We start from the raw sequence: 27601 nt of genomic DNA, 5'->3' as shown, positions 1-27601 counted from the left end.
CCCCCCTTTGAGCTCGATAGATTAAATTTGTTTTGCTTGTATAAGCATTAATGTAAATACATAAATATAGTGCTTCCTAGACCTTTTCCCTCTGACACTTTTCCAGAGTTTGAAACTTGTCCTGACACTGCACTGAGAATTGTTAAAGTGGGAGGACAACCTTTAGAATTTGGTGTTAGCTCCACAATGGCCTTTGCTGTATCAGCTTACCAAGCCCCTTGGGGCCCTGACCCCAACTATTCACATACCGGCTTTAATATGTCTTGCATGCAAATAAAGAATATATAATTCGTTTGAAAATTAAATTCCAGCCATTTGTGGGTTCAAGTCTCTGCCCATTGACTTGAGCACAAAAGTTAGTTTATTACCCCAATGCAATGCTTTGCTTGGTCAGAGTTGAAAAGTTAAGGTACCCCTTCAGATAGGTATCAAGGTTCCAATGATACACTCAGAATATGTGCAGGAAGTTCTATGTCCTGGCCAGTGTTTATCATTCTACAAGTGTTACTTTTTTTAAAAAAAACTCATCTTTGTATGCAAATTCTGCTTTCTTTCCGAAATTACGATGATGAGCTGCATTTCGGAAAAAAAATCACACAGTAAAGCATACGGAGGAAAACAAATGCAGTATGTGCTGGGAAAAAAAAATGAGTTAACACTTCAGACCAACAACCATTCAGAAACAAAATCGTATGGCAGCACAGACTGTTCATTCTCCTGTGCCCATCCAACAACTAGAAGTTCATTTGGAGCTGTCCACTCAAATCTTATTCCCTTTATCCATTTGCTTTTCTGTTACTTTTCAAATGCCATGTTCCCTGTTGCTTGATGTTATGGTCTGTTATTTTTACATAAAAATTCATTTTAGTTTGAATACGTAGAAGTCTTATCAGACAATGTTCTGGTAAATGTTTGGGTGGAAAGGTAATTGGAACAACTGGAAGATAGTGGCATAGTAGTAATACCGCCAGACTAATGATCTAGAAGTGCTGGTTGATGACGTGGGACTCGAGGTGAAATTTCAGTAGCCGGTGAAATTTGAGTACAGTTTAAAATATCTGGAATGTAAAGGTAGTCTCAATAATGGTGACCATGAAACTGTCCTTAATTGTTGTAAAAACCCAGTGGGCTCAGCAGTGTCTTATAGGGAAGGAAATTTGCTTTCTTTGTCTAACACATGTGAGACTCCAGATCCTGAACAATATGGTTGACTCTTAGCTGCCCTCTGCAATGGCCTAGCAACCATGCAGTTCAAGGACGCAAAGAGTGAGAAATTCAAGTGGAGGTGAATGACAGGTGATTGACAATGGATGGCCGTGTGGCAAAGGACCCATTTTTAACTTTGGTCATACTAGGGCCTGAGATTTGATGATTATAAATATTATAAAGTATTAATCCAGTGGATCAGGTGGGGAAGATTTGAGTTATTTGTGGAAACGTGCTGAGCAACTGTGTCTTTATAGTGCTTGATAATGTTCTATCTGGTGCTTTGGTGTAGGGGAGTTTAGGATTCTTCATAGATACCTTTTAATCAAACTGTCCAGAGGTATTAAGAGACATATCTGGAGCAGGTGGGACTTAAACCCAGGTCTTCTGACGCAGAGATAGGAATACTGCCACTGAGCCACAAGATCCCGAAGGATTCTTTTAAAACACTTGCAAGGGTGTGGATGATGCTGACATGGTTGATATTTATTGTTTTGTTGCCCTGAGTGCATTGAGAATTAACTGTAGTGTGGGATTAGAAACAAGTAGGCTGGAGTAAGCAGAATTAAGTGATCTACTCTGACTGCTACTCTGAGTGAATCAGTTGCGTATATTGAGACAACTGCACCAATTTTGTTTTACCTTGTGTCAACCCAAACCATATTTTGCTTTATATTCTTCAACCTGCAGGATGAGATTTGAACTCTTAATCTCTAAGTTTCTAGTTCACCAAAGCAACTATTAGATATATCAAAAACTAAATTTCATAAGTTTCTGCATTGGTATGATGATAATCCATTCTGGCAAACAAAATGTAATTTCTACATTTTAGAAAGGTGGATTTTACTGCTCCAAGTAGAACTCTCATTGTGAGCCCCTTTTCCCTTAGTTATATTCTACTAATGTATGCCCTCCTGGGTCATATGTGGCAGATGATGTCATTTTCTTGGCCTTCCCTTTAACATCGGCAAGGGTGGAGTGGTAACTTTTAAGAAGCCATTCCCTTTTTCTCATTTGAATCTTTTTGCTTTTGTAAAAGAAAGTACATGTATGACTGATCTCATTCTGGTTCGCCCTACTCCCCCCTCATCCCAATTTCAAGCTTGTTTGATCACAAATCGAGAAGCTTTGGTGCTCTGCTGTTTAGAAAATAAATCAGGTAAATCTATACAGAAATAGCATTTGTCCTACCAGATGTTTCTGTCATAGACACATCAGTGTATAGACCTTGACTGGCATACGCAAACTCTAAATTACCCCAGGAATTGAGCTGTTTTTTGTCATTAAGTTTTTCTAAGAGTTCTGCATTTCTACCACTGAACCCCTGCCAAGAGTTCACACCCGGTGAAATCTGGGACTGCTTTATATTTCATTATTAAGTCAGCGACTGCAGTGCAGTCGAGTGAGCTGATTGTGAGAATGAGAATGTGATCAACTGTAAATGTACAAAAGATCTGAGAGTCTGTGGAGTTGGAAATGCTGGCGAATAGTTGGTGGTGATATGATGAATCAATGACCTCCTCCAGAATGCTGCTGTTCCATCATTTAAACCTTCCAACTTGCATTGAAACCATTTTCACAGCAATTTAGGAACAATAGCAATTGAACTATTACCATATGAGGGAATGTTTGCTTTGAAGATAAATGTATTTTACTCCTTATATTGACAATGTTCTCTGTTCTAAAACAGGGAATCTGATCGGAATGGTGTTGATGTTGGTGATACACCATTTTTCACTTTGCCTGAGAGATGATGGGATGTTTCCACCTAAATCAACAGCTGATATGGAATTTTGTTGCTTCCATCCATCATTCAGCATTTTAAGAAACAGGAAAAGAAAAGAAGTTGCATGATAACTGTGAAACAGTGACATTAGTATGTTCTGGTATTAATCACATCTTGCTTAACCCAGTACAAAGTCAGGAGACACAGAGCTTAATTATTCTGTGCTGATTTAGTTGTCAGAGAAGGGAATGATTAGTTGGTCTCAACGTTTTAGTCTTTCTTCTGATATATTGATCCATTGCTAGAAAATGTGTGGATATGGAAGATGATGGTATCAAACTGAGGTGTCTCATGGTCAAATAACTAGCTTAGACAAGTTTAAGACCCAGATATGAAGGTAGTCACATGGATAACGTACTGAAGATCTTATTCCACATGAGTATATAATGAAATTATATTATAGCAGAGCTCACACTTTTGGGGGTGCAAAGGAGAGTAAAACTTCAAACCCAAGCAACTGCTTTTGTGTTGCTGGCATTTGGACCAGTGTATATTTTGTCATTTTGGTGTCTGTTTGTTGATCTCAGCATGCCAATGGGAAAACATCACTTAACAATGTGTACACAATACGTTTTAGCTTGTCTGAATTTTAACAGTCACTTCTGTTTTAAAAGGCTTAGAGTTTATCATTAGGATGTGAGCTTTTAATTGAATAAGTTGACACTAGGGTGCAGTACAACTTTTGATTTAACATTGAACTGTGATCTCAAGTGTTCTGACATTAAAACACCTGCGGCACTGTTTCAAAGCAGTTAATGCAGCCAAACATAATTCATTGTGTATGACCTAGAGATTTCTCACAATGTGCTGAAACAATATGTAAATCTTTAGTTTTTAATGTGCCAATGTCCTTTTGATGTGCTCTTCATTAATTTATCACTTTTTCAATGCTTCCATGATATCGACATGTTTGTTAGGCATAAAATCCATCTCTATGACTATTTTGTCTGGCGTTTATCAGGAGTGATAAGCAAGAAGTCAAAGTTGAAAAGTGAGCATCGATTTTTACAGCATACGGCAAGGGTACTAAGCCATCGTAGGAATGGAAATGCAACAGAATCTGTTAACTATCATGCTTAGTTCACTGAAAATCTTGAGACTAAACAGGTGTACTCTTGTTAAGGTGTTGTGAAGAATATAGTGGAGTTGGCAACAATACTCTTTCTAATTTTGTTTCTCATTGAATGCGCGGCAGCAATCTCCAGACCCAGAAGACAATCAGAGCAGCAGCGCAGCTTAGAGAAAACACTAGCAATTCATGACCCTTTCCTTGATGAAAACGGATGCCAAGTATGGATGAATTTCTTTTCCCTAGATAAAATTGAACCCTGTGTAATGTATTCGTAGCTCCTAATGTGTGCAAATGCATCATACTGCAAGACCAACATACGACCTTAAGTTGGTTTTCTGTGTAATCTTTGGCGTAATTATGATTATCTATTCCAAGCAGTTATTCGTTATCTGAAAATGCTTCTGAGACACAATCTTGAATTTAGATGGAGAGAACCCAGGATACATGTGATTGCACAGAGTTAGAGGGAATTTTTCAAGCAATGAATGTTGGATAAAGTGTTACATGCAGTACATGTGACATTTTGCAAGAAGTGTCCATTATATACCAAACTCTCAATAAGCCAACAACCAAAATTGATGGTGCGTTTCACTGAACTCCCAGTGGCAGCACTGTATTTTGTTTTGACCGGACAACTTTCTATTTATCTTTGTACAGTTGTTCATTCCTGTACTGTGGACTGACCTTCGTTTGAAATTATTCCAATAGCATGTGTGAAGAAGGAGCGGAATCGAATTGCAATGCTTCGGTTGTGACTGTGGAGACGCACACTTTGCAGAAGTTAGCAGATGGGGAAGGTAAGAGATTAGACTTCATAACATAACAAATTGGGTATTGTTTGAGTTTTGTTTACTTAAGGTTAAACATCTAATCAAGAGTTGGCAAGTAGAATGAGGTTGCAAAAATTCTCTTTGTCAAATTAATGTCTGTTAAATGCTCGGAATTTGGTTTTAGCAGTTTTTACAATAGCATAATGCATTCTGGGCATGTGCAAAAAAGTTAGCATGCAAGTTACATGTGAGGGTACGAAGTAGGAATAGGTGTAGGCCAGGTTGCTTCTTTGGTGAAAATGAGGAGATGCTGGAGATTAGAGTCAAGATTAGTGTGGTGCTGGAAACGCACAGCAGGTCAGGCAGCATCTGAAGAGCACGAAAATCGATGTTTCGGGCAGGTGCTTCTTCAGCCTGCTCCACTATTCAATAAGATCATAGCAGGTCTGATCACCCAACATTCCTACCTATCCCCAATATCCTTTCACTCCCTTGTTTATCAAGACTCTGTGCAACTCAGTCTTAAATATGTTCAAATACCCTGCTTCCACACAGAAGAATTCTAACGATTCATGACCCTCAGAGAAAAATTCTCCTAATCTGTCTTTAACAGACCACTCCATCTTTTGAAATAGTGGCCATGGTGTCTAGATTCACCAACAAGACCAACAAAACATTATTTCCACATCTGCCCTGCCACGCCTTTGCAGGAGCTTGTATGTTTCAATCAACTCATCTCTTGCTCTCCTAAACTCTATTGAATATAAGCTGAGCCTGTCCAATTTTTTTCCCATAACACAATTCTAGTCCAGTAAGCCTTCTCTGAACTGCTTCCAGTACATGTACAACCCTGCCCCCCCCCCCCCCCCAAACTATACACATTTCTCCAGATGACTCCTCCCCTGTGCCCTGTGTAAATGAAGCATAATCACCTTAGTTTTGAACTCAATCCCCTTTGTACTAAATAACAACATTATATTAGATTTTAGTTAAATACACTATCCTTTGGTGATTCATGAATTAGGCCACACATTGCTCCACATCTTCAATCTATAATGATTTGGATAATGTGCTTTTTTTGATTCATATCAAAGAATAGGGAAAGTATAAAAATTATAGAACATATAGCATGGAAAGAGGCTGTTCAAGCTTCTAGTTTTTGGAACAATCCAGTTACCAAAGTTTTACAGCACAGCTGGGTTGTGCTCGAGTGAATGCTCCAAATGAACCTCTGCCCAAGCCCCCGCTTCATCTAATTCTGATGTGGAGGTGCTGGTGTTGGACTGGGATGGGCAAAGTTAAAAATCACTCAACACCAGGTTATAGTCCAACAGGTTTATTTGGAAGTACCAGCTTTCATGATAACTTGATGAAGGAGCAGTGCTCTGAAAGCTAGTACTTCCAAATTAACCTGTTGGACTATAAACTGGTGTTGTGATTTTTAACTTCATCTAACCCAATCAGCGTATCCTTCTATTCCTTTTTTCCTTTGTGTACTAATCTGTTTTGTTCTTAAATATATCTATCCTATTCACCTCTACTCCATATGGTAGCAAGTTCCAAATTCTAAACATACTCTGCTAAAGTAGTTTCTCATGAATTCCTTGTTGGAATTATCGGTGTTTTTCTTATGATTCTTGGTTATGAGCTCACCTACAGAATGGAACATGAGGCAAACTTTTCAATCCATTCCAAACATATCCACTTATATGATTAAAATTTCTCTACCTTACCCCATAAGGCAGTGCTGTCTCTCAGCTCCAGTCTTTGTCGGGATTCTATCAGGGTATTAGTAGCGCTACTTTGTGCTTTCGCTTGTGTTCCTTAGTTTTTCAGACATTGGTGGAACCTGGTATTCAGTGTTCACAAGTTCATGGGCATGGGCTAACATTTATTGCCCGTCCCAAATTACCCTAGACAAATTGTTAATGAGCCGCCTTTTTGAACTGCTGCAGTCCTTAAGTTCTAAGAACATCAGGATATCATGTGTTATAAGGAAGGAATTCCAGGAGTTTGACCTAGCGACAGTGTAGAAAAAGTTACCATTGCAAGTCGGGGTGTAGTGTAGAATGGAGCCAACTTTGAGGTTATTGTGCATCATCTGCCTTTGTTCTTCTAGGTGATGGAGATTATGGGTTTTGAAGGTTGCTATCAGAAGTACCTTAGTGAGATGCTGCAGTACATTTTGGAAAAAATACACATTACTTCCACTGTGCATTGCTGATGAAGGGAATGAATGGTGAAGGTGTTTAATAAGGTGCAAATCGAGCAGACTGCTGTGTCCTGGCATGTATCAAACTTCTTGAGTACTGTTATAGCTGCAAGTGGAGAGGATTCCATCACTTCTGTGCATTGCACATGATGACCAAGCACCAGGGAGACAGGAGCTGAGTTACTTATTTCAAAATTCCCAACCTCTAACCACATTAGCAATTGTATATATTGCTGATCCAACTCTGTTTATGCTCATTAGTAACCCCAGGATATTGATAGTGGGCAAAGTTTAGTGATGGTCATGTCAGTGTCTAGGGAGGATGTTTAAATTCTGTCTTGTTGGACATGGGTATTACGTGGCACTTAAGTGGCAAATGACATGCTAACCACACGTCAGATGTTGTCCATGACTTGTTGCATATGTGTATGAATTACTTCAGAATCAGTTATTGAGAATGATGTCAAGTGTTGTGCAATCATCAGGAAACATCCTCGCTTCTGACTTTATTTCTGTGGGTGGTCACAAATGAAGCAGCTGAAGATGGTTGGGTCTCGGGCACTGCCCTGAGGAACTCTTGCAGTGATGTCCTTGGACTGAGAATGTTGATCGCACTCAACTAAAACCATCTTCCTTTGTTCCAAAAAGATGGCAATCAATTGTTTTTCTTTCCACAGTTCCACTGATTCCAATTTTGGTGGGGCTCCTTGATAATGCACTTCATCAATTGCTGCGTTAATGTCAAGGGTGGTCAGGAACATAAGGGCTTCATTACCTGCTTCCTAGTCTCTCCATCAGGAGCTTGTTAATCACTTAATGAAACATCTTGACTTTGATCTGCCACAAAAGTAGGATTATTTCAGAAAATGTTCAGGCGTTTGATATGATATGGTGTTTGCAGTTACTTTCATAGCTAATTTTCAAGACTAAATATGAATCTCCTCCACATTTATTGACATGATCAAGACCAGTCAGTCATTCGGGCTTTTAAAAGATCATGAAATTTAGTTGATCTGAGAAATGTAGCACGATGGTTGAATAGTCCATGAATACATGCTTCCACTTGTCCTAAATGATAGAGAATGGGTCAAAAACATTTCCTATCTGGAGGAGTTAAGCAGGGTGACGTGCTAGTGTCAACCCTCCAGGTTTTCTTCTGCCTTAACAATGATGATCATCATAATCAGGTATTACATGGGTGGAAAGCTACTCAGTATGTCACACGTCCAGAGACATACTTGATGCATTCTTGTTTGTCAACAATTATGCTGATTCAGAGCTAGACGTGTGCTATCGCATAGACTTGTTCTCTGAATGTGCCAACATGTGCCTTGTAATCAGCACGAAGTAATATGTAGAATAAGTAATATGAGTCTACACCCAAAAAACCCTAACTTGAATCCAAGGTTTCAGTCCTTGACCAGACCCTAATTCCACCCCCCCCCTCCCGGATAATCTCTGCAACATTGTTCTGTATAGAGCAGAGGTGAAACCTGTCAAAAAGTTGTGCGCGCTATTTGGAGACTTACCCCACAAAGGCGGCAGCAGTCTTACTGTTGGTGTCCAGTCCAGCTGACCTGTTGGGGTGGGGGGGGGATGGACAGGGGTGCAGGGTTGAGGCCGGTGCTGGGTGAGGTTGGGATGGGCGACGGTGAGTGGGAGGGAACGGGGTTGGGGGTGGACGAGGTCTCGTACGCAGTATGCTGCTGCCTAGCTTCCTGAACGGGAAGCAGACTTACCAGAAAACTCCGAACCCCAGATGAAATAAATTAACCAATTAATAAGTTATTCGAACAAAATAGTGCCTGCCCATTTCATTTGGATAAATTCATTTGTTGCAGCAGTGCTCTGTCTCTTGAGCCTTCTACAATAAATATGTGGCATGCAGAAGAATTGTCAAGGCCAGTATAACCTTTTGGTAGATTTTAAATATCGGTCTCAGCACAAAGAAGAGTAAGTCATTGAGTGCATATAAGACTGAGTGAGGTTCTCGATTAGTAAGGGGTTCAAAGGTTATAGGGAGAAGGCTGGAGGATAGGCTTGGGAAGTATACCAGGAGAAAGGGAGAACTGCAAATGCTGGAGATCAGAGTCGAAAAGTGTGGCGCTGGAAAAGCACAGCCAGTCAGGCAGCATCCAAGGAGCAGGAGAGTCGACATTTCGAGCATATGCAGAAAGATGCTGCCTGACTGGCTGTGCTTTTCCAGCGCCACACTACTTGAGAAATATATCAGCCATGACCTAATGGCAGAGCAGATTCGGCGTGCTGAATAGCTTAATTTGACTCCTGTATGTTATGATCTTACAATCTTGGTCTGCCTACCAAACTAAGTCTCTGGATCTGTAGTCCTGCCCACTTCATTCTATGAATGCAAGACTTGTACTAAGTATCTCTGTCATGCCAAGAAGCTCAATTAACTTTCATTTGAGCTGTTTCTGGAACCTTCTGAAGGTCAGATGACACTGGATATTGAGGTACTCTCCCGAATTGGCATGCCATGCTTCCACAGTGTATTGAGGCATTTGTAAATGATGCTGGCTGGTCATATGGCCAGAATGTGAGATACTCCCTTGTCAAAATGAATATTCTATGGAGAGTTTGAGCCTGGGGTACACACTCATGACGTCAAAGGAAGGGCTGCAGCTACACTAAAGCTTTCACTTAGAAGTTTTGAAATTGACTTTAAGTTCTGAGCTGAAAAATGTGTTGCTGGAAAAGCACAGCAGGTCAGGCAGCATCCAAGGAGCAGGGGAATCGACGTTTCGGAGTTCTGAGGGAAACATTGCCAGGATGACTGCACCTGCCTAAGCCATGTAAAAATAACATATGGGTTTCTTAGAAAGCAAGTCCATATATTAAGCAGCCAGAAAACAAGCACAGGAAATCCCAAGTCAGCAACTCAACCAACACGCAAATCATCTGTCTATTTCTGTGGAAGCTTGCAGGCTCAGATAAGCTTTAGCAGTCATCTATATGAACCACCTGAATTATAAGCATATGATGAAAGTCATTTGCATTTCAAAAATGAAGCAGAAGTGGATCCGTTAGAAATTTTTGATGTATTCCAAAGTCTAAATACATCATTCTGTACATCTGTATTTACATAATGTTGACAGATCCTGGGATTTATTCACCAATGAGGCAACAGGATAAGTTGATGACTAAGAACACCAAGTGCAAATTTGAGCAAGATTCCTGGTGTCTAGGCCCAATTGAGATATAGGAAATAGAAGCAAGAACAGATAATGTTGATTCTCAAACCAACTTTGCATTCAAAAAGGTATTGCCTAAATTAGTTAGCTCTGTTATTTTGCCCTGCGCTGAGTATTGCTTGCAATCTACAACTTGGACATCCCTTGATTGGACCACTTGAATCTGACTTGATCTGATAGTTCATAGAACCACAGAATCCCTAGAGAGCAGAATGAGCTATTTGGCCTGTTAAGTCTGGACTGATTCTCTAATGAGCCCCTCAGCTCATCCCCTTAACCCCCACATGGAGTTTTGATCATGGCCAATCAACCTAACCTGTGCAGCTTTGGACTGTGGAAGGAAACCGGAGCACCCAGAGGAAACCCAGTCAGACATGGGGAAAGCATGCAAACAGTCACTTGTGAACCTGGAACTCTGCCACCCAGCCAAAATTCACTCTTCATATTTGTTTTCGCAGTGCTGAGCAGCATGGATTTTACAAAAACCTACAAGTACCTCCAAAAAGGGAATTTGACCATGTGGGATCGTAGCAGAAAGTGATTATCTGGCAGTGCAACCTTCACTTACAATCTTAATCAGATGAAATCGCAAGTTACTCACTGATGTGTATCTTGTGTATCTTGATGCGATGTGCATAACAAACAGATGTGACCTAGAAGGTTGTTGATTCAGGCCTTGCTCCAGAAAGTTGAGCTTAAAATCCAGCTGACATTCCAGTGCAGTACAAAAGGAATACTTTGTCAGGCAGTATCATCCCTTGAATGAGATGTTTACCTATAGCTCCATCTGAACCCTCAGACGGAAGTAATATATCCAGTCGCACTATTTGAAAGAGCAGTATCTCTTTTTGTCAGTATCTTGGCCAGTTTTTAATCTGTCAACATAATTAAAACAGATTATCTATTTGTTAGATTTTGGCTACTGTATCTCCTACATCACAACTACTACCTAAAATAATAATGCCTGCAAACATGTTGAGAAGGTGAAAAGTCCTCGATAATTCAAGGTTTCTTTTAAACAAGGTCTAAAAGGATTCCAGACTTTCTCTTCAGACTGGATACAGTGCAATCTCGTAACTGCGCTGTATCCAGCAGGCAGGTGAAGCTGACTGCCAGTGTCAGATAGTAGACCTACCTGACAGAAGCTGAGATTGCTGATGAACTCTGGAGTAATAGCTAGCATGTCTTATAGCTTTCAGATCTCACGTTGCTAAATACAGGCATATCTCCAAGCCACTTAGTGTTAAGAGGTCAATGACCTTTGGAGATGAATGAGATAAGGGGTTTGAATATGAGCAAATGGGAGAGAACAAGGAGGCTCAGGATAAGATTTGGCATTCATTTTGGTTTGGCTTTATTCAGAGTTACTGAGTATATGCACTATTGAATGCTTTATTCACCAAGAGCCTATTTGAACTTTTTAAAGTGTGCACCTCTTCATGCCCTCTTGGCCCAGTTAGTGAAGTCACTGCCCAAAACAGAGCTAAGTTACATGGAAACCATAGATTTCATTCTCAGTTCCTACTGATTCCAGCCCAAGTGTTCAGTTGGGCCTGAATCCAACGTGTTCCTGCTACTGATCATTGTCAAAACTCTAACCAGAAACTATTCATATACCCTTTTGTATCTGTTTGTAATGCCATCCTGCTAATACTCCTCACTACACTTGAAACATTTACCAGAATTTGTTACCTGTAGCTCAGTAAGTCAGCAACTGCCGCACGTATGTATATCATATGGAGCTACAATTTTTCCTGTTTGTTCTTGTACAGGATATGGGTGTTACTGACAAGGCTGATATTTGTTGCCCATTCTCAGTTGCCTTTGAACTAAGTAGCTATGTTGGCCATTTTAGAAGGCAGTTCAGATTCAACCATATTGCTGTAGGTCTGGAGTCACAGGTTGGCAAGATCAGAAAGGGGCAGTAGATATCCTGCCCAAAAAGGCAGTAGTAAACCAGACTGACTTTTATGACAATTGACAATGGTTACCTGGTCACTGAGTCTGATTTTTAATAACATTGAACTCCAATTCCTCCATTTGTCATGATGGGATTAAAATTGGTGATCTTGGAAAGCATGGGTTAGTTTATTAGTCCAGTGATGCAATTACTGTGCCATTGCGTCTCAAATCATTGAATGGACTGATGATGAAAAAGCTTAGAATTAATCTGATTACTGAATATAAGTTTGAACAAGAAGATGGAATTCTTTATCATTTAATGTAATGCATATGGGAGAAAAAACGTAATGTAAAGCTTTTTGTTAATATTTCAATCTCCTCTGAATAGGAAAGGCTTTGAGCTCCTGATGATTTTTTCCTTTAATCTTGTGGGTATGATTACCCTCCTGTTGCAGGGATTGAACTCGTTGTGTGGCCAACAGTTGCAACCCTTCAGAGAGGCTTGTTGCAAGCTTCTGAATGGGGTCTTTACTCCATACTGCATTTAAGATGTTGGGCACTGGTTTACATCTAATTCCATCTTCTCACCCATATACATCCAATTCCCCATTACTGGCCCAGAAGAGCAACCTCCATGAGAAATAGAAATGGCGAGACAATAGACAGCACTGAAATAAATGCAGTGGCTGTCTGGACATGGGATGTTTGGCCATCTAGAAAATTGGATGATGGGGGATACATGTGACTGGGCATAAGGGAATTGAAGGTTTTGTTGTTTTTATGGTTAATGCAAAATGCATTTGTAAATATGACACTCCTTTTCCAGAAAAATTTTCAAGTATCCTTGAAGGTGCTGCCCTTAGGTGGAAGACCAGTTTCCTAGTTCCAGATTTTGTTGTTTTTGCAGAAATAAATTTTCTCCAAGTCTTTTCAGTCACATGACCTAAAAATGTCCTTTACATCACTTGGTCTCAGATTTTCAGCAAACACTCCCATAAAGGAAACTTTTTAAAAACTGCTAATCACTCCATATATAATACACACACACACACACACACACACACACACACACACACTTACTTCTGTTAGATGGGTGAGATGAAGTTTGGTGGGAGTGAAGCACCTATTCTACCATAAAGTGCATTATAAGTGAAGTCAACTTTGGCATTTGTGAAATAGAGTACAACCAGAGAGTGAATATAGAGGAACCTCGATTATTCAGCATTTGATTATCCAAATATCAGATTATCCAGCAAGATCGCAAAGTCCTGATGCTTGGCTAAACTATGTTATCTGGCATTCAATTATCCAGAATTCGATTAACCAAATGAAGTACTCCTGCCCATGTCTTTCGGATAATCGAGGTTCCTCCGTAGTGAGATCTGAAAGGAGTCGCACTGTTGGAGTTTGCTGTCTAACTACAAGTTCAGTGCTCTGATTTTATAATACCTTATCTAGTCACGTTCCCAGTAATGGTATTAGTGCAACTGTTATTTTAAACTGAGTCCATTTCATCACTCCTTTCTGGAGTAGTGTTATATGCTAGAAATTGGCAATTGTTGGCTAAATATAACTTTCAAGAACTCCATTATTGTGCATGGAAAGGGCTGAATAGCAAAATCCAGTACCTCATTTCAAATCCAGACCAGACTAACAGGAATAGTCATCATCCAACTGTGAAATGCTGTATGAAGTGAATTTGAGAATACTTCAAGACAATTGCAGGTGAAGGAAAGTTCATGTCACCAGCCTCTCACTGAAATAACAGGATACCTATTGTGCAGAACCTAGCTATCAAAATGACACTCTGTTTGCAGAAGATGGTGGATCTTCTATCTCTTCAGTGCTGTGCATAGTTGTTAATGTTTGAAGTGTCAAAAGGAACTTTACACTGCTTGTTCTTTATCTCGAACTACTTGAATAAAGCAGTGTTGAAGCAGCTGCTGCTTACGTAGCTCATCTTTACTTACCTAGGAGTGCTTTGTGCTTGTTTCAGATGCTATTGTTACATTTCTGTTTGTGTAAATTCAATTTATTGTACCATTACCAATTCTGATCTAAGTTGCTGCCCCCATCGCCTCCCACCTCGCCTTCCCAAAGCCTGCCAACTATCTGTAACTTCGGCTGTTTCTAAAGCACTCTATCTCTCTGCACGTCTATTTCTGACCTTTGCTTTCTTGGCACAAAGCTCTGGAATTCCTTTCTCAACTTTTTCTGCTTCTCTACCTCTCTTCCTTTTGAAGGTACTCCTTAAAATCTGCCTTGTCATCTGTTCACTTCCTTTTGTGGCTAGGTGTCAGCTTTTATTTGCTAATGTTCCATTGAGGTGTTTTGGGCATTTTGCTAAGTTAGAGGTGTAGCATAAATGTAAATTGTCATAAATTTACCACTGAGAAAACTGCATACAGCTTCTTTGCATGGCAGGGATTGAAAGAGGCAGATCATTTTGGCAATGGTTTTTACCAGATAAGACCTGGCACTGTAATGTGTTTTTTGCAGTTACTTTTCAAAAATAAAACTGAAATTGTTTGCTGGGGTTATGAAAATTGATCGTTTTTTTAAAAATTTCAGATATCTGCAATGAGATCAATGAAGAAGTTGAAATTGCTTATCCCATTACTTGTGGCGAGAGCAAAGCTATTCTCTTGTGGAAGAAGTTTGTTTGTCCTGGTATAAACGTGAAATGTGTAAAGGTATGATAAAGCTAAAAGCGTTCTAGCTTTAACTGTTCTGAACTTGTTAAATTTGCTACTTATTATCTAGTTGAGTCAGGCAGACCACAGAAGTCTCATTTGATTTCTGGCTAACGCAGTGTTGGCAGACATCATATGAGTTGGCCATTGTGATACTTCAATTGCTCTAAGCCCCCTGTGTTCAGGAGGGCGAAAATCAGACTGGGCTGCTGCTCTGGCTGTTATTTCTACGTGTGAGAGAGTGAGAAAGAGAGAGAGATGTGGTTCTATTGTATTGCTTTTAAAGTTATAATTATCTGCTACTGTCGTGGTACACAAATCCTTCATCAGTCCCTTGTCCCTTATGCAGCACACAACGGTACGGACATTCCCCAGCACGAGTCAGTGCCTCAGTTTCATCACTCTTGCCTCAGAAGATGCTTCACCTGAATTTTGATAGAATGGGATATTTCTGTTTTTGTATTTGTGTATGCATGTGTGTGATATGCTGGTACTCTTAGACATCTCTTTGCCACTTAGTATATGACCAAAGATGTCTATATTTTCAGCTCTGGCTGACAGAATAATTGGATTTTCCTTTTTTTTTTAGTTTAATGATCAGCTCATAAGCCCAAAGCAGTTTGTACACTTGGCAGGGAAGTCTACACTGAAAGACTGGAAGCGGGCAATTCGAATAGGAGGTATAATGTTGAGGTTGGTACCAATTTTCCAGGATTGCTGGTTTTTAATCTCAATTGTGTGATCTTGAACCCAGGATGATGCTGTCTCTGTACTTTTTTTTGTTAAAATACTTTTCTGCCTTTCTGGAGTCACTGTCTGCTAACTCTTGATCTGTCTGTCATGGCAAGCTTTTTCATTTCATTTGCAATCATTTGTCATCTCCCTACATAAAAATACTCTGAATCCATCCTTTTAATCTAATTTTCCCATTTCTAATGAACTACTGAATCTGAGGCCACAAGATCCCAGGTTTGGTTCCTAAGCTGTGGTTGATGAGCTGAGGTTCCTCTTTGGTCATCCTGCAGAATTTATAATCCTTTTGAACCCTGCTGTCTGCAATTTGCAACTAAGTTCACAGTCTTGGCTGACACCCAGTGCAGCACTTGAGTCCTGAACTTTAGCTGAGCTGGATATCAGATGAGATGTGGAACGAAGGCCTTGTCTGTCATTCTAGGTAGGCAAAAAGATCAATGGGACTGTTTTGTCTAAAAGGAAGGTGTCTTTCCCTAGTATCCTTGTCAAAATTTATCCCCTGACCAACAACATGGAAAGTAGGTTTATCCTCATTACCTTGTGTGCAAATTGGCTACCCACTTTTTCATCACAACATCAATAACAGGAATTCAGAGGTGTTGATGCTGTACTCTAATCTTTTAACATTGGTGTTTTTTAGAATATTGAACCTATTCAGCTAGGTTTATTTTATTTAAAATATTCAAATTTATTAGTTTTAATTTCAGTTTACTAATAATTAAATATTACTAATTGGTAAACATAAATTAGTTTTGGATTGTACACTTCTGATGTTTTCATGAGCATAAAAAAAGCCAAGGCTCCTTGCAAGTAATGTGTTTCTAAAATTCTGCTGTCTCAGTTTTCCCTGCCAGCTCCCACACTCCTTTCCTAAATCAAGTTGTGTATCCTGCTTAATTGGGAGTGGCTGCCACTGAGCATGATACTGACATGTTGGTTGGCACTTCAGTGTATGTAGTATTATAAAGTCCTAGTCATAGTCTTGCACCATGAAAACAGACCCGTCGATCAAACTCATCTGGGCCAACCAGACATCATAATCTGACCTAGTCCCATTTGCCAGCATTTGACCGACATCCCACTAAACCCTTCCTATTCACATACCATCCAGATGTATTTTGAATGTTGCAATTGTACCCGTCTCCTCCACTTCCACTGGCAGTTCATTCCATATATGCACCTGCTGTCTATGTGAAAAGATTACCTCTCGGATCCTTTTTTAAATCTTCCCCTTTTGCTTTAAACCAGTGTGTCGTGCACCCACACCAAACAATCCAACCCAATCCTAGGAAAAAGACCTTGGCAATTAAACTTACTTATGCCCCTCATTTTATAAATCTCCAGAAGGCCACCCCTCAATCTCTAGCATTCTGAGGAAAGCCCCAGCCTGTTCTCCAACCGTTCCCCCCCCCCCAGCCCAGATACACCACCTACTCTGGTGTCAACTGCAAACTTACTAACCATTACTCTTATTAGATTAGATTCCCTACCATGCGGAAACAGGTCCTTCAGCCCAACAAGTCCACACAGACCCTCCAAAGAGTAACCCACCCAGACCAATTCCCCTACTCCCTATTAATGCACCTATCACTATGGGCAATTTAGCATGGCCACTTCACCTGACCTGCACATCTTTGGATTGTGGGAGGAAACCGAAGTACCTGGAGGAAACCCATGTAGACACGGGGAGAATGTGCAAACTCCACACAGACAATCACCCAAGGTTGGAATTGAACCCGGGTCCCTGGCGCTGTGAGGCAGCTGTACTAACCACTGAGCCACCGTGCCGCCCCGTTGCTCACATCCAAATCATTTATATAAATGACGAAAAGCAGTGGACCCACCACTGATCCTTGTGGCACACCATTGGTCACAGGCCTCCAGTCCAAAAAGGTCCCTCCTCCATCATCTCCTACCTTCAAACCAATTTGTATCCAGTTGGCTAGCTTCCTTGGATCCCATGTGATCTAACCTTAGTAACGAATGCCACGCAGAACCTTGTTAAACACATTGCTGAAGTCCATATAGACAGCTTCAACTGTTCTGCCTTCTTCAGTCTTCTTTGTCACCTCTTCAAAAAAAAACGTAAGTTAGTGACACCTGACTTCTCACCCACAAGCCATATTGACTATCCCTAATCAGTCGTGCCTTTCCAAATGCATGTAAATCCTGTCCCTCAGAATCCTGTCAAGAACTTACCCATCACTCAATGGTCTATAGTTCTCTGGCTTTTCCTTACAGCCTTTCTTAAATAATGGCACCCCATTAGCCACCCTTCAGTCTTCCAGCATGTTACCCATGACTATCAGTGATACAAATATCTCAGCAAAGGACTCAGCAATGTCTTTGTTAGCTTCCCACATAATTCTAGGAAACACCTGATCAGGTCCTGGGGATTTCTCTACCTTAATGCATTTTAAGACCTCCAGCACCCCACCTCTTCTGTAACATAAACTCTTTTCAAGACATCTCTAATTCCCCAAGTTCCCTAGCCTCTGTCTTTTTCCAGAATAAATATTGACACAATGTTTTATAATGTCGCTGATCTCCTGTGGCTCTAAACACAGGAGGCTTTGTTGATCTTCATTCTTGAAGATCCAGCTTTACAGCATTTACCCGTGTTATTGGCATTACCTTTGTAGACGTTTTGGAGGTTTACTCGCCCATGATTCAGAATTCCAAGATTTATTTCTTGCCATGTGTGGGGGATAATGTTTGGGGAATTGAGCATCCCTACAGACAAGTAGAACGGTTGTGATAGTAGTGGCATACAGGTGAGGTGCCGGAAGACTGGAGGTTGGCAAACGTGGTGCCACTGTTTAAGAAGGGCGGTAAAGACAAGCCAGGGAACTATAGAGCGGTGAGCCTGACCTTGGTGGTGGGCAAGTTGTTGGAGGGAATCTTGAGGGACAGGGTGTACATGTATTTGGAAAGGCAAGGACTGATTCGGGATAGTCAACATGGCTTTGTGCATGGGAAATCATGTCTCACAAACTTGATTGAGTTTTTTGAAGAAGTAACAAAGAAGATTGATGAGGGCAGAGCAGTAGATGTGATCTATATGGACTTCAGTAAGGCGTTCGACAAGGTTCCCCAATGGGAGACTGATTAGCAAGGTTAGATCTCATGGAATACAGGGAGAACGAGCCACTTGGATACAGAACTGGCTCAAAGGTAGAGGGTGGTGGTGGAGGGTTGTTTTTCAGACTGGAGCATAAGAGGTACAGTTAATAGGTTTGCAGAGGACACCAAAATTGGAGGTGTAGTGGACAGTGAAGAGGGTTACCTCAGACTACAACAGGATCTGGACCAGATGGGCCAATGAGCTAAGAAGTGGCAGATGGAGTTTAATTCTGATAAATGGGAAGTGCTGCATTTTGGGAAAGCAAATCTTAGCAGGACTTATACACTTAATGGTAAGGTCCTAGGGAGTGTTGCTGAACAAAGAGACCTTGGAGTGCAGGTTCATAGTTCCTTGAAAGTGGAGTCGCAGGTAGATAGGATTGTGAAGAAGGCGTATGCTTTCCTTTCTTGGTCAGAGTATTGAGTACAGGAGTTGGGAGGTCATGTTGCAGCTGTACAGGACATGGGTTAGGCCACTGTTGGAATATTGTGTGCAATTCTGGTCTCCTTCCTATTGGAAAGATGTTGTGAAACCTGAAAGCGTTCAGAAAAGATTTACAAGGATGTTTCCAGGGTAGGAGGTTCTGAGCTACAGGATAGGCTGAACAGGCTGGGGCTGTTTTCCCTGGAGCGTCGGAAGCTGAGGGGTGACCTTATAGAGGTTTACAAAATTGAGGGGCATGGATAGGATAAATAGACAAAGTCTTTTCCCTGGGGTCGGGGAGTCCAGAACTAGAGGGCATAGGTTTAGGGTGAGAGGGGAAAGATATAAAAGAGACCTAAGAGGCAACCTTTTCACGTAGAGGGTGGTACGTGTATGGAATGAGCTGCCAGAGGATGTGGTGGAGGTTGGTACAATTGCAACATTTAAGAGGCATTTAGATGGGTAAAAGTATAGGAAGGGTTTGGAGGGAGATGGGCGGGTGCTGGCAGGTGGGACTAGATTGGGTTGGGATATCTGGTCGGCATGGACGGGTTGGACCAAAGGGTCTGTTTCCATGCTGTACATCTCTCTGACTCTGTGTGCACAGCTGTTTGTTTGTCTGATGTTGTGGCATCTGCCCTGCAACATAACTGAGCACAGGACGTTTAGCTAATTCAAGCAGGAAGTTGCATATGGAATATTATGTAGAAAAATGTCAGGTTATCAATGTTTGTAGTAGGAGCAGATGTGCAGAATATTTTTTAAATGGTAAGAGGTTGGAAGGCGTAGATGTACAAAAGAATTTGGATGCCGTTATCGATTTAGCTCTGGATGATTAAATTGAGGTGCAACAAGTTATTAGGAAAGCTCATAGAAGATTAGTCTTTATTGCAAGAGAGTGAGAGTACAGGAGTGGTGAAGTTTTGCTTCAATTGTGTAAGAGTGTAGATGGACCATATCTAGAGTAATGCACAATTTTGGTTTCCTTGTCTCAGGAACGATATTGCAATAAAGGAAGTGCAATGAAGATTCACCCAGATATGTTCCCAGATGATGGGACTTTGATCAGTGGTGAGCCTTTAACATAAGCATAAAGTGGCTGAGCTTCCACAGGATGTAGATTCTGGTTGCCAGTGGCATTGGGGGGCGATGTGAGTAAAAGATATTGAGGTGTTTGATCAGCCATGATCTCTTTAAATAGAAGGGCATGATCACTGGGCTGAATGGCCAACTGCTCCCCTATGTAGAAGTAGAAGTTCCCTATTTGAAGCAACCAATTGAGTATTAGCTGTGAAACGTTGTTGGGTTCGCTTTTTGTTTGTGGTGCAGTGCTGAGCTGCAATAGTCCAAACACTGACAACCATCTACGTTCACACTTGGAACAATGACGAACTGCATTGGTAATGTGAGGCATTGCCACTGTATGCTTTATGTAACAGTGCCTCCAGGCAACAGGTTTTGAGAGAACCTTAAAGAAGAAATTCCAGTGGAGCATCACAGTTTGCTGAAGTGATGTTACTGTGGACTGGAAACACTTGGCTTTCTATTTTATTATCTGCTATCTTTTAAATTGAAGATCAAGGCTAAGATGCACAGTGCAGGGCACTTCTAATGTTGGTAAAGATTTTTTTTTAAACTTAGGAGTTAGTAGTGGAGTGACATTGTTTTTATTCAAATTGTGAATTTTTGGAAGGGTATTTCCACAGCTTTGAAGTCCTGAGAAAGCTTGCGAGATAACCAGAGCCTTCTGCTTTTTAAAAAATAAATTGAGAAGAAAACCCTTCCAGTTGATGTATGGAGGCTGGGGCTGCTGACTGTCATTTTATAAAAAGCAAAGAAACTATTTGGCCTTTGTTGCGTATGCTGGCTGATAAAAAGAAGAGGAGAAATGAAACTAAATTGTGTATCTGAATGTGGACAACGTTCATAAAGCACATTGAAGTGAATAAATGTATAGTGTGATCACCATTGTGGAGACATGGATGCTGATGACACAGAAGGAATTCAAAATATTGAGGTGTATATGACATTCAAAAGGAAAAAGAAGCTAGATAAATGTGGATAGATAGCACCCCTAATCGAAGACACTATTGATGCAATAGTTAAGGTTGATTCTGGTTCAGGATATCAGGATGTTGAATCTGTTTGGGTGAAGTTGAGCAAACTTTGGGGAGTGGGAATTATCTGCAGGTTCCTGAATGGTAACCATGATGTAAGATGAAGTGTACAAGAAGAAACCTTAAACGTTTTTGATTAAAAAGATGGCATTAATCACAAAGTATTTAAGACTATTACAAACTAGAAAAAAATTAGACAATAATAGTACTCAGTGAGGAGTTCATAGCTTGTGAGAGTGATTATTGGAGCAGAATTGTCTGGAAATGACCGTAGAGCAGACTATACTAGATTTGATATTGTGTGATGTTACAGAATTAACGATCTCAGTAAAGGTATGTCTGGGTAACAGGTGATGACAAAATTCAATCATATTCCCTTTCAACAGGGCGAACAATGGGTCTAAAATGAGTACGAAAGCTGAGCTAGCTGAAGTGAACTGGATGTACAGGTGGAAATAGATCTATAGAAAAGCAGTGGTCGACATTTAAAGGGATATTTCAGAGTACTCAATAAGTACATTCCTACTGTAAACAAAAGATCCAAGGGAGGGTCAGTAACTGAAGAAGTTGAGGCATAAAGCATATATTTGTGAAAAGATGCATGACTGATCAGAATACACAAAGGGAGAATCAGTAAAAGGTTAATCAAGACAAATAAATTAAACATAAGAAGCTAACTAGAAATCATAGAGCTGTACAATATGGAAACAGACTCTTCGGTCCCACTCATCCATGCCAACCGGATATCCGAAACTAATCTAGTCCCAGAAACAAATAATTTCTACAGCTATCTTAAAAAGGACAGAAGTAAATACAATGAATGGTCCTGTAGAGGGTGATAAAGAAATGGTGTATGTAATCAATATTTTGATTTCGTCTTCACTTGAGAGTGAAGTAGTTGATTTAAAGTATGTGAGTTTTGTTTTAAATCCCTAGATTCTGGCAAGGTTCCATCAAACTGGAAAATAGTAAATCAGCCACCTTATTCAAAAACGGAAGAAGGCATGAAACTGTAGACCAGTCAGCTTAAGGTCTGATGTTAGTCAGCCTTGAAGGAAATTCGAACTGAGAACTTGGAAAAGCTCATGGTAATTGGTAAGAGTCAGCAGGGCTTTGTGAAAAGGAAATTGTCGAACCAATTTATTGTAATTCTTTTAATAAGTAATGTGCACTGTGGATAAAAGAGACCCTGCTGACATACTATAGTCGGATTTCCAGAAGTCATTTGACAAGGAGCAGCACAAAATAGTATTGCATAAACTAGGAGCTCACGATGTAAGGAGTAATATGCCAACAGAGATAGAAGATTGGTTAATAGAAAATCCTGTGCAGAAATGGGCAATTTTCAGATTGGCACATTGTGATGAGTGTTATCCCATGAGTCTGAACTGGTCCCTTGACTTTTTACAAGTTATATTGATGAATTTGCAGATAATGTAAAGATAAGTACAAAAGTATGTTGCGAAGAGTGACAATAAGAATGCAGGTGACTATAGATACATTGAGTAAATGGGTAAAAATTTGGCAGACTGACTAATTTGGAGAAAAAAAGTGAAGTTATTCACTCTAGCAGGAGAATTTTAAAAATGTGTTATTTAAAGGAGAAAAACTGCAGACTTCCAAACTGCAGTGGGATTTTAGGTGTTCTGGTTGTGCATGAATCTCAAAGATAGTATGCAGACACAGCAGTCAATCATTGCGACTAATGGAATTCTATCCTTTATTACGAAAGGAATTGCATACAGAAGTAAAGAGTTATGTTTTGGTTAGACAAGGCATTGGTGAGACCATGTGTTAAATATCACATGCATTTTTGATCTCATTATTTAAGGAATAATTGCATGGAAATGGTTCATGTGTACTAGATTGACACCAGGAATCAGTAGTTGCTTTGCAAGAAAATATTGGACAAATTGACTTGTTTCCACCAGAGCTGAGAAAAAGTGAAAGGTGACTTGATTGAAATATACAAGGTCTTGACTGAGAAGGTGGGTTCAAAAGGTTATTTCCTTTTGACGGTGTGTCCAGAACTGGTGGATATTGTTTTAAAATTAAATCTTATCCTTTCAGAGCAAAGATGTGTTTTTTTCTCTTAGAGGGTTGTCTGTCTTTGGAACTCTCTGATGGTCATGGAGTCATTCAAGATCTTTATGGCAGAAGTAGATGGGTTTCCTTGTTTCGCAGCAATCTCCTATTGACTGAAGTAGATGGAAATTTGAAACACACACGGAACAGCCACAACCTTATTGAATGGTGGAGCAGGCCTACTTCTTCAAATCAATAAGTTCAATTAGTCTCACTTTTCCAGCTATTTCTCTGTAGCTCCGCAACTTGTGCACCAAGTTTTCTTTTGAAAGTTGCAATTCAATTGCTTCCATTATCCATAAAATTTATTTTCCTGGAGTGAAAAACAATAAATTCTAGCTCTGCACAAAGTCCACAGCAGGAAAGACTGCAAATGGCGTTTCAATGACACACTTCACCCAGTCTGCAAGAGTGTTAGGTTATGGTATCATGTCAAGTAACCTTGGAGTGTATTATATGTACCACTAAAGGATTGTCTTTGGATGCACTTACTTGCAGGAAAATGATGGACTCTGGGCAGTTGGATTTCTATCAACACGATAAAGTTTGTACCAATACCTGCCGCAGCACCAAATTTGACCTTCTAATCAGCAGTGCCAGGGCGCCAGTTCCGAGCCAGCAGAGCAATGTGATACAGACCCCTACCTCCATAGATGGTGAGTGCAATGTCACAGATGGAGGGATACTATTGAGAGGTGGCGTGGCAGTGGGGGTGTATCTAAAGACATGGACGGTTGTGGTTTCATAATTGTTGCTTACACGAGAGTTGTAAGGTTTGCACTTTATGCTTGCTGTATTTATTTGGATTTACTCCAATGTCAGAATTTGTAAATTGTAGTATAAACTGCCCCTGAAATGGGGACAAAGTTCAGTAAATTTTTCAGGTGAAATTCTTCACAAAATTTTCTTGGAGTACTGATTTATTGATGTGTGCATTGTGACTTCTCATTTTTGGCAGGAGCAGTTTTTCTTTATTTCTCTTTCATGGTATAGCATAGTGTTTTCATTACAGGGCTAATCAATAGAATTTGAGTACAAAACCTAGCAGGATAGCTTAAGAAATTGAATCTCTTTTTGGTCATCAGTAAATCTAACAGAAGCTGATAGATTGTTTTATTAAAAACCCAACTGGTTCATTGCCATATTTGAGGGGGAGGAAGCCTTTACCCAATCCAGCTTACAAATAAATATAGTACAGCACTAAATTCGTTGACTTTAACTCGTTTCTGACGTAACAAATCATTCAGGGGCAATGAGAGATGGGTAATGTTTGCAGAACCTGTGAGAATGACTGACTGTTTATTGAACAGCCAAGTGGTATTGGAGACATGTTGAGAGCTTTGTTTTCCTGTGATTCATTTCATGGAATGGGAGTGTTGCTGGTTAGGCTATTTTATTGCCTGAGCCTAATTGCCTTTGGTAGGGTGATGCTGAACCTTGAATCATTGCATTGAATGTTGTGAAGGTACATGCATTGTTGGTAAAGAAAAGATTTTGGCCCAGCAGTAATAAAGAAACAGCAAGATTTCCAAAACTGAGCCATGGGTAACTTGAATATGGCAGTGTTCTCGTGCTCCTGCTGTCCTTGTCCTTCAAGGTGTTAGAAATTATTGGTTTAAGAAGTTGCTGCAATGCATGTTATAGGTCTACACGCTGTGGCCACAGCTTGCCACTTGTGGAAAATGGAATGTATAAGGTGGTGGACAGATTGTCAATCAAGTTGCTTTGATTCAAGTGATGTCAAGCTGTTCAATGTTGTTCGAGCTGAATTTATCCAACCAAATAGAAAATATTCTAAATTTGCACATGGAAAGACTTGGGGATACTCTGGTCACTGAGGAATACTAAATGTTTGACCTGCTCTCGTAGCCAAAGTATTTATACGACTGGTTCAGTTCTGATCCCTGATGCTATAGGATGTTGAAGCTAACGGAAGTGTTCAACAGTGGTAAAACTATAGAACGTCAAGATGTGATGAGATTCTCTTAATGAAACATGCTTGCGAGGTTAACACCTGCATACCACTTCAGAGCCCAGGCTTGAATGTTGAACTAACTTTGCTAATTTTGACAAGAGACTAATTTCAGTAATAAGTTGTAGATGAACACTTTGCAATCATCAGGGACAGTCACACTTTTGACCTTTTATGATGGAAGAATCTGAAGATGTTAGGCCTAGGACACAACCTGAGGACTCCCAGATTGAAGAACACCTGAAACAATGTCCTGGGGCTGGGACCAATGCCCTTCAGCAACTATAACTGCTTTTCTTTGTGTTAGTTATGATTCCTTCCAGTGGATATATTTTCCCTTGGTTCTCATTAATTTAAATGTTGATGGGTCTCTTTGATTCATTTTTGAACAAATGCTGTCTTCAAGCACAGTCATTCTCATCTCATCTCTGGAATTTAGTTCTTTTGTCTGTCCTTGTCAAGGCTGTCATGACGTTTGGGGTTCTGATGAAATCCAAATTGAGTATTGGTGAATAAATACTACTTGATAGCTCCGTTGGTTATACCTCACTTGGATGATTGAGAGTAGTCGGAGCAATAATTGACCAGATTGAATTTGTCCTCCTTTTTACGGACAGGGCATAGCTAGGCACGTTTCTGCTTGGTCAGAGAACTGTTAATATCATAACTCTACAAGTCTAGTTTGGCTAAGGTTGCAACTAATCCTGGAGCACAAGTGTTCATTATTACAGCAAGCATTTTGTCACCTCCCAGAGCTTTGATAAATCCAGTATGATCAGTTATTACATGATTTCACATGAACTAAACTGAACTGGCTGAAAAATCTTATGTGATTCTGGAGACTTCAGCTGATTGGCTGAGATAGATCATCCATTTAATTGAAGATGGTTATGGTTGTTGGGCCTTCAGCCTTGTCTTCTATACTCCTGGTGGATTCAGCCATCAATAAGGATTTCTCCCTACTATTTCCTAAGGTTAGTTGTTTAGTTATCCACCATCAGGACAGATGTGGCAGATTGTATTTCTTTTATCTGAGCCCTTTACAGGTTAGTATAACTCTTTGTTCCTGCTGTTTAGTGTGTATGTAATCTTGTGCTGTAGCTTCACCATAATGCAATTTAATTTTGGGTGTGTTCGATACTGCACCTGGTATGTTCTCAATTATCTTGGAAACATGGTCAGTTCCTTTGCTTGGTAGTAGTAGAGTGAGATAGTTTAGGATGTGGTGAAATATAGTCCTACTGATGGCATGCAGCACCTCCATGGATGTCTAGTTTTTGTATGCTCGTTTTTTTCCCCTGAATATTTAATTTTCTTGATGGTAGTAGTAATCAGCACTGTGCGGGGGTTGTTCCCATTGTAAAAATGAGATTTTATCTCAACTCGGACTGTGCTTGTTCTCACCAGGCTTTCTTGGACAGATACATATAAAACCGTGATGAGAATGAAGTCACAGGGTTTTCCCTTTTTTTTGGTTTTATTAGCATCTGCCACAGGACTAAGCTGGCAAGCTTTGTACTTCAGGATTGTACAATGATGTAGCAATGATGCTACTATCCATTTTTCATGTATAAAGATGTTCATGGAGCCTATGGAATCACCTCTATGCCAGATTTGGTAAACATAACAGATCTTTCTTCCTGAAAGAACATTGGTGAACCAGCTGGATATTAATGGTATTCTGGTAGTTTCAGGATGTCTGTAACTGATACCAGCTGCTTATTCCAGATTTGTTTTGTTAACTAAGCTTAAATCCCTCCGTTATTGTCGTGAAATTTGAACTTGTCTCTTTCTCATCAATTTAGCCTGCTGAATGGCTATGCCCACAAAATAACCATTCTGCACCCATGCTCCTCTGATCGGTGAAGCCATAGCATAATCAGATTTTCTGCATTTGGCATTATTAGACAGATTATATTGTTTCAGGGCAGAGCGGCCCCCTGGATTTTGCAGGTATTTGTGTTTCCACCTTGCTGACCTTCCCCCATGTGAAGTCAGCATGTTTTATATCCTTTTGTAGGCTGGAATATTTAACTCAGTTAGTAAAGGGCTACCTGGTCTTAGTGTTTTTAAATTCAAGCACTTTGAGGCTCAGTGACACCCACCCCTCCCCAAGAGTTTCAATGAAGTGAGAGACTGTGTGTTCTAACTGAACAAAAAAAAAAGGTTTTTGCTTGAGGACTGTTATGGACCAGACTAAATCCCTTCAAAATACGTGAAGATACATTTTTCTTATTTTAAAGGTAGTTGTAAGGTGTTGCACTCCAGATGCAA

At 40.2% G+C, this 27601-nt stretch overlaps 1 protein-coding gene across 1 annotated transcript in view; it reads left to right on the top strand.

Annotated features, from left to right (window-relative positions):
- Positions 1–27601, top strand: part of LOC122563597 (glucocorticoid modulatory element-binding protein 1-like) — a 44341-nt gene that overhangs the window by 1305 nt on the left and 15435 nt on the right. Inside the window, exons 2-5 of the mRNA XM_043717524.1 lie at positions 4773–4861; positions 14732–14853; positions 15443–15546; positions 23854–24011. Coding sequence (XP_043573459.1) covers positions 4773–4861; positions 14732–14853; positions 15443–15546; positions 23854–24011 — 473 coding nt within the window. The remainder of the gene's footprint in view (positions 1–4772; positions 4862–14731; positions 14854–15442; positions 15547–23853; positions 24012–27601) is intronic.

This window comes from Chiloscyllium plagiosum, chromosome 27 (assembly GCF_004010195.1).
Source record: "Chiloscyllium plagiosum isolate BGI_BamShark_2017 chromosome 27, ASM401019v2, whole genome shotgun sequence".
In the NCBI taxonomy this organism is placed as follows: Eukaryota; Metazoa; Chordata; class Chondrichthyes; order Orectolobiformes; family Hemiscylliidae; genus Chiloscyllium; species Chiloscyllium plagiosum.
This window is presented reverse-complemented; position numbering and strand designations above follow the sequence as displayed.